This window comes from Ahaetulla prasina, chromosome 17 (assembly GCF_028640845.1).
Source record: "Ahaetulla prasina isolate Xishuangbanna chromosome 17, ASM2864084v1, whole genome shotgun sequence".
Taxonomy (NCBI): domain Eukaryota; kingdom Metazoa; phylum Chordata; class Lepidosauria; order Squamata; family Colubridae; genus Ahaetulla; species Ahaetulla prasina.
Window position 1 is genome coordinate 363,426 of NC_080555.1, and position 7,040 is coordinate 370,465.

Genomic DNA, 7,040 nt, shown 5'->3' on the forward strand with positions numbered 1-7,040 from the left:
CACACTGTACAAGACCTGAGCAGCTTACACCTGCCAAGCAGAGTTGCTACAGGCTCCATGTGCTCAGGATTTGAAAAGGGGGGGGGACTCCCTCTACTCACAATTAACAGAAACAATCACAACTTCAAACCATCAACCTCCACCTTTATTTCAAAAATTGCCCTTCTCATTCAGTTTGGCCAGACTCGGCCAAGGAGGGCGGCTCTCCTCCTGCACCATCAGCTGCTAGCAGAAAGGAAACGCCCCTGTGGCCAGCGGGCAGAGGCAGCCTGCTTCCTAGCTATCTCCCCAGGCAGTTCTCACAAAGCAGTAGCACTAATGTGGGGTGGGTGGGTGGTGTTAATACTTGGGGCTATGGCAAAAAAAAGAGCCTCATGCTGTCGTGCGCGAGTCCAGGAAGCTGGTCAGCTTGCCTGGCATCATCGAAAGGGGCCCTCAGCCTCCCTGATCCAGAGACCGTGACCAAACGCTGAACTGGGGGTCGCAACCAGAGCTGCCTGAGGAGAGCAGCAGAGCTGGGCCTTCGGAAGTGGGTGCAGGAGGTCTCCCTTCACCCAGAGGTTTCTCATGAGCCACCGCCTCCTCCCTCGGCCTTCATGGGGCCTTCAAGTGCGATTCGTCTCTTCAGAGTCAAAAGGCAAAGATGGGCCACCTGATCTCAGGGCATCATTACTCTGGCTTGCTAAGTCCCTTGTGGGATCCCTGCAAAATCATCTGCTGGGTTTAGCAAAGGCAGCCAGCCTCAGGCACCTGGTAATGACAGAAAATAGGGGAAAAAAGACACAAACACCTCGACCCACCACAGCGCCCTCCCATCTCCTCAAGTCTCCCTGGCACGGGAGCAGGTCACATGATCTGGCACTGCTCGCCTCCAGCGCCTCCAGCATCAGGCAGATTCAGTCCTTCGAGGTCAAAGTTCAGGCCAGGAGGCTGGAAAAGGAGGAACAAGCATTCGTTCACAAGAAAGAAACGCTTCTCTGCAGGGAGTGAGCTATTGCGTCCCTCAGGAAGGGCAGGCGGTAGGAAACACTGCCCTAATCAGGCTCTTTGGGGCTCGGAAATGCCCCCTTTGCACCCCTGTGCTTTGTGAAGCCAAGGCTGCTGGCAAGACCAAATCCAAGGACAGCCGAACAGGCACTCACCGATTCTCCAGCCAGCTCCTTGGGAGGATGTCCCAGGTCCTGCAGCTGGAAGGGAAAGGGCAGTTAGTCCCCAGCCCCATGCATCGCCCCCACAACCCGGCCCACCCAGCCCCCCACCTGCTGCATCAGGTCCAAGATGGTTTCAAAGCGGGCCCTGTGCTCCGGGTCACCGTCTGTGGGCTGCTCAGCCTCGAAGTGCTCGCAAATCCTTCCCATGATCCTGTGCTGTTCCTGGTACTTCTCGTACTGCTCCTTGGGCAAGGTGTCTCGATGTCTCTGGAGCCACTCGGGGTACTGGTGGGGGGGAGTCCACCATGCGGTCACGGACAGCCCACCTGCTGGACCACCTGCCTTCCTCGGGTTGGGTGGGGTGGGGGGGATGATGAGGAGCCCCCAGGCAGCCCCTTTCCCTGCCTTTCTGGCCAGGGGTTGTAGGGCAGGGAAGGGGACGCCGGATGGGCTCTCTTACTTTCTCGGTGATCTCCTTGAGGGAGGGGTAGAGCACGTCCTTGGAGAGCAGGTTCTGCATGATGCTGTGCATGATGGGCCAGAGGCTGCCTTCCCCGCCGTCCCCCTCCTCCAGGCCGAGCCCCTCCATCGTCCTGCTCAGCTCCTCCTCCGACACCCCGGAGCTCTAGGGAAAGAGGCAGCTGGGAGGGAGGGCTCGAGAGGGGAGGCGGGCGGGGCCCTGGGGAGTGGGGGTGGTCGACCGGGGGACGCACCTGCAGCCCGTCGGCGTTCCTGGCCAGCCCGCTGAGGGTCTCCTTCAGGCAGGAGGTGAACTCCTGGCGGGACGCGGGGTCGCTCCCTGCAAACGAGGCGGAGGCAGCAGCGCTCGCCGGGCTCTTCTCTTCCCCCCGCCCCCAAAAAGAGCCCCACGATGCCACCCTCCCGCCCGAGCCCGGAGGGGCTGCCCAGGCCGCTCACCGACTCTGCCCGCGGCCGCCGAGAGTTTCTGGAACTGCTGCACCAGCAGCGGCTCCTCGGCCGCCAGCTCCTCCATGGCCCGCTCGAACTCGGCGCTCGCCTGCGACGCCAGCTCGCCCTCGAAGAGCTCCTGGAAGAAGGTCTCCTGCGCGGCCAGCAGGCGGCCCTGCGGGGGCGAAGCGGGGAGGCTGCAGGCGCTGCCCGGGAGGGAGACCCCGCCCGCCCGCCCCCCACCCCCACCCCCACCCCTACCTGCGCCTCCCCCGCCGGCTCCGCCACCCCCTCGCCGCCTCCTCCTCCTCCTCCTCCTTCGGCGGGCTCCCCGGGCGCCGGCGCGGCTCTCTCGAAGTCCTCCAGGGCGCCTGCAGGGAGAGAGCGCAGCGGGCTCGGACGGGCGGACGGGAAGACCCCGGCCCACCCACCGCCCGCCCGGCCCGGCTGCTCACTCGCCAGCAGCTCCTCCAGCTCGGTGTCGGGCTCCGCTCCGGGCGCCGCCATCTCGTACCGCAAACCGGCCAGACGCCCAGGCCGCCCCGGGGGACGCGCACGCCGGCGTCGGAGGAGGGGCCCAGGCGCAATTCTAGCCCGGCGGACTACCACTCCCGGCAGGCCCCGCGCGGGGCTGGGCGAGACCCTCGGCCCCGCCCCCTCCGCGGTTGCCGGGCAACGGTCCCAGACGCCGCCGCCGCGATGGGCAAGAAGGGCGAGCGGGGCGCCAAGGACAAGAGCGCCGCGCAGGAGGAGGAGGCGCGCAACGCGGCGCGCAGGGCCGAGCACGGGGAAGGTGAACCCCGCCCGGCCCCCGCCATGCCCCCCCTCCGCGCCCCCTGCCCGCCTTGCCCTGACGCCCCCTCCCCTCCCCTCCCCTCCTTCCCCCGCAGAGGAGTACGTGTGCAGCGGCGCCCTGGAGCTGGACTTCCCGGAGCTTTGCGCGCGCGCCGGGCTGCAGGAGGCCCCCCGCGTGGTCAGCCGCCCCCACCCGCCCGCTGGGGGCCCCCCGGAGGAGCCCGAGGGCGCGGGCGGGGCCTGGGCGGCGGGGGAGCAGCGGGAGGCGCTGTCGGCGCTGGCCCAGATCCAGGCCAAGTACGCCTACTTCCGGCCCGCCGTGCAGGTGGAGCTGGAGCACGAGGACCCCAAGAGCGCCCGCGAGGTCTTCATCCGCAGTGAGTGGCCCTCCTCCCCCCCCCCCGAACCCTCCGGCCGTCCCCCGTCCCTCCCCCGCTCTGCCCGCCTCTCTGCCGCCCGCAGGTTGGAAGATCGAGGAGAAGATGCTGGGTATCCTGGCCAAGTGCCTGCCGGCCCTCGCCCACCTCCAGGCCCTCCAGTGAGTCAGCGAGCGGGGGTGGGGGCGGCTCTCTTGCTCTTCTGCAGCAGCGGTGGATTTCAAAATCTTTTACTGCTGGTTCGGTGGGCGTGGCTTGGTGGGCGTGGCAGGGAAAGGGTTCTGTAAAATCTCCATTCCGTCCCCAATCCAGTGAAAGCATATTGCAAAATCCCCATTTCCTCCCGATCAGCTGGGACTCGGGAGGCAGAGAAGAGATGGGGGCGGAGCCAGTCAGAATTTTTACTACCGGTTCTCCAAGCTACTCAAAATTTCCACTGCCGGTTCTCCAGAACTGGTCAGAACCTGCTGAAACCCACCTCTGCTCTGCAGCCTCTGGAAGGTCGGCCTGAGCGACTCTGCCTTCCTCTCCCTGCTTCCCGTGCTGGCCGCCTGCGCCAACCTCAAGTAGGTGCCCCCCACCTGGGGCTGGGGGCGGTGGGGGGGAGGCGGCCCAGCGTCTGGCTGGGGAAGGGCAGCCCTGCTTCGTCTCTTGCCCTGCAGGACCTTCGTCTTGGAAGGGAACCCCCTGCCCGAGCGCTCCTTCTACAGGCTGGTTTCGGAGGAGAGCAGGTAAGGCCGGAGAGCCCCAGGACCCTGGCTGCTTGGCGAAAGAGGGTCCCCCCTGCACTGCTGCTGATCCCCTGCAGGGCCTTCCCCGGTAGGCACCCAGGAGCAGCCTAGGCTTGGGTGGGGGGGGTGGCACCCCCTCTCCCACGGCCCTGCCCTTTCTCCCCAGCTTGGCCCACCTGTCCCTGCGCAACAACTGCATGGACGACCAGGCGGTGCTGCTGATTGGCCAGGCGCTCTCCTCGCTCCGCAGCTCCAACAAGAACCTGGTCTCTATCAACCTCAGCTACAACCACATCACGGATGTCGGGGCCACCCACCTTGCCAACGTGAGGCTGCTGGGAAAGGGCTCCTGGGCTCTGCTTGGCCGGCTGGCTTTCCCATTTGAGGACTGGCTGTGGGGAGGGGGCATCCCTTCCGGGCATGGAGGAGGTGGCTTCCAATTGAGCCCAGCCTAAGGTGCTCCTCCCTCCTTGCAGGGCCTGCGCCTCAACCGCTCCTTGCTGTCCTTGTCACTGGCGCATAACCAGATCGGAGACGAGGGCGCCCTGAAGCTAGCCGAGGTGAGTGCCGGGAGGCTGCATGTTCCGATGGAGGAGCCAGGAGCCAAGGGTGGCCAGAGGGCAGCGGCCAGGGGTCATTCAGCTGGCTGCTTGCTTGCAGGTGCTCGGCCCCTTTGCCCTTACCCACACGGAGGTGGTGGAGAGGCGGCGGCTGCTGCTGGAGAAGGAGGCGCAGGAGAGAGGCCGCCTGGTGAGCAGTGGGGGGCCTCAGCCTGCGGAGAAGCTCTTGCTCTAAAGGGAGGCTGAACTGGCACAGGCAACACCCCACCCAACCCCTGTCAATTGGGACGGGGTGAATGGGAGGCTCTGCAGAGGCAGAGTCCCTCAAGCCCACCTCTCCGCTTTTCCTTCCATCAGCCCCAGAGACACTCCGAGCTGAAAAGTGACCGTCCCGCCAGCCACGTTAGCAGCACCACCATTGACAAGCTGCAGACCGCCAAGGGCGCCAAGGCCGTCGTCAAGAAGAAGGTGAGCCATTCCGAGGGCCAGGGGGGAGAGCGGGTGAGGGGGCACCCAGAGAGTGTAGAGCACTTCCCCGGCAGCCAGAAACCGGCGTCTGGCCTTTTCCAGGAACCCACCAAAAAGGAGGAGAAGGGCCCAGCGGGCGGAGCTGCTCCCGCACAGCCACCAGCGGCACCAGCGGCCCAGGCCAAGAAGGAGGATGCCAAGCAGTCCAAGAAAGGTTCTGGCTGGGCTGCCTGGCCCCTCCCCATCCCCAGGCCTTGTAGGCCTCCCCCAGACTCCTGAGCTCCGTTTGTCTCCCGCAGCCGTTCCCCCAGTTGATCCCAAAGCAAAGGGGGCCAAGGGAGTGAAGCTGGGCTCTAAGGACAAGCGGTCCCAGGTCCTGGAAGTGGAGGTGAGCCCCCCACCCTCCCCGCAAGCTCTCGCTGAGTCCAGCATGGATGGCTGAGCCTCACCCCACCCACCAGAACCAAGGCCTGCCTATCCTCTGCAGACAGTCTCACCTAGCCAGAATCCTAAGCGGTGGTGGGGGAGAGGAGGGCAGCCGTACCCCTCCTCTCCCAATGACTGTCCCTGCCTGGCTTGCCCCCTCCCCCCCTGCAGCAGATCCTGGAGCCCACTGAGATGATGAACCCCCTCCTGGAACCAGCCGAGCACCGCGAGGGGCAGGTTTTCCTTCAGGGAAACCGCGTTCTGATCTACCTGAACCTCATGCGTAGGTTGGGGAGCAGGGCGACGGGGGGGTGGCTGTGGCTTTCCCAGGGGTTCAAGATGGAGGAAGGACCCAGAGCGTCACCCTCCCCTCCTTGCCTCCTAAGGCAACCACATCTCGGAGAACGGCTTGAAGGCCTTCCTGGCCATGGTGGAGTACCAGGTCAGCCGGATCCTTCCTGGGGGCAAGGGGCCAACTGGCCTCCTGCGTCTCTCTCTGGCGGTGAGTCCCTGCCTGCCAATCAAAGGGGGTGAGCAGCCCCCCTCCCTGCCATGAGGAGTCCTCGACCCCACCCTTTTTGTTGACCCTCCCAGAAAAACCAGTTCCCGGCCGAGAGCAAGACCTACGGCAGAATCCAGGAACTCATGGGGCCCCGAGACCCCCTCCCCAGGGCCTCCAGACCAGAGGAAGAGCTGCTCGCCGCTGCCCAGTAAGCCAAGGCCAGCTGCACCCAGAAGCTCTGAGCCCAAACCTGCTGGGTAGAGTCCCCAGCACTGGCACCAGAGGCCAGAGAAGCCCCCTCCCCACCCCCCTTGAAGGCTCTCCTCACAAGACTGGAAGGATGGAGTCCTCCCTTCCGCCCATTAAAAGTCACACGAGAAACCTTGATTTTTTTCTCTTGTGTGTAAGAAGTTCCGTGTGGGGAAAGAAGCCGTTAAGGCTGGTGCGATCAGAGGGGCCTTCCATCACAGCCACGTGCGCCCCCCCCCCTCTGGCTGGGTGGCCCAGAATCAGAGGTGGGCACTGGCCTTCCCTCAGCCAGGGTGGACCCTCCCTCCACAGCCCACCTCTCTGCTTTCCCACTCAAAAGACTTCCACTAGCCAAACAGCAGCTGGGCTGTTGTTTGTGCGAATCAAGGTGCGAATGCACGCTTAAGAGCCCTGTGTGGGTGTCAGGAAAACCCCCCCTCAGATCCCCCTCCCTTCTTCAGCCTTTCCATCACCTGCCACCTGTAAATGGAAAAACAGGCCTCTCTCACATGCAAGAGGTTGAAGAGTATTTTACTTTTTTTCTGTTGAAAAGTCTTTTTAGCGCTGAAAGCAATAAAATAAAACCAGCTTTCAGCGTCGTAACTCCGGTGCGCTCATGGCATAAACTCCAGGGGTCAGAAGGGGCCCGGGGAGAACCGCTTGGCTGCTGCTGCCTGAGAAGAGCCAGGAGTCGCTTCATTGGGGGATGGGGGTTGTACAGCAGCCCCTGACTGCTTCCGCAAGCACGGCCAGGGGGGTCTTCCCAGCCCCAGAAGGGCCAGACCCTTCAGCAAAGACCCTCGGAAGAAGGAATGGAGACAAGTTTAAAAAAAAAAAGAACAGCCAGAGGGAAACAACCGTCTATCGTATTT

At 64.1% G+C, this 7,040-nt stretch overlaps 2 protein-coding genes across 9 annotated transcripts; one reads left to right on the top strand and one right to left on the bottom strand.

Annotated features, from left to right (window-relative positions):
* Positions 1–127: 127 nt before the first annotated feature.
* PEX19 (peroxisomal biogenesis factor 19) lies at positions 128–2,656 on the bottom strand. 2 transcript variants are annotated; one of them, XM_058160855.1, is made up of 8 exons: positions 2,516–2,656; positions 2,322–2,431; positions 2,070–2,235; positions 1,865–1,950; positions 1,612–1,776; positions 1,260–1,436; positions 1,143–1,187; positions 128–930 (listed from the first exon to the last, which is right to left on the bottom strand). In XM_058160855.1, exons 1-8 carry the CDS (start codon positions 2,565–2,567, stop codon positions 847–849), a joined length of 885 nt encoding a protein of 294 aa, XP_058016838.1. In that variant the 5' UTR covers positions 2,568–2,656; the 3' UTR covers positions 128–846. The 2 variants fall into 2 exon arrangements, with proteins under 2 accessions (XP_058016838.1, XP_058016837.1); XM_058160854.1 differs by having other exon boundaries at positions 2,322–2,594.
* On the top strand, positions 2,631–7,008 carry LRRC71 (leucine rich repeat containing 71). 7 transcript variants are annotated; one of them, XM_058160846.1, is made up of 14 exons: positions 2,631–2,853; positions 2,951–3,232; positions 3,318–3,393; positions 3,724–3,798; positions 3,895–3,963; positions 4,130–4,289; positions 4,440–4,523; positions 4,606–4,713; positions 4,881–4,991; positions 5,094–5,205; positions 5,291–5,379; positions 5,589–5,700; positions 5,804–5,919; positions 6,012–6,262. In XM_058160846.1, the coding sequence occupies exons 1-14, from the start codon at positions 2,760–2,762 to the stop codon at positions 6,129–6,131; spliced, it is 1,608 nt and encodes a 535-aa protein (XP_058016829.1). In that variant the 5' UTR covers positions 2,631–2,759; the 3' UTR covers positions 6,132–6,262. The 7 variants fall into 7 exon arrangements, with proteins under 7 accessions (XP_058016829.1, XP_058016830.1, XP_058016824.1 ...); XM_058160847.1 differs by having other exon boundaries at positions 4,624–4,713; XM_058160841.1 differs by lacking the exon at positions 5,804–5,919 and having other exon boundaries at positions 6,012–7,008.
* The last annotated feature ends 32 nt before the right edge of the window (positions 7,009–7,040 follow it).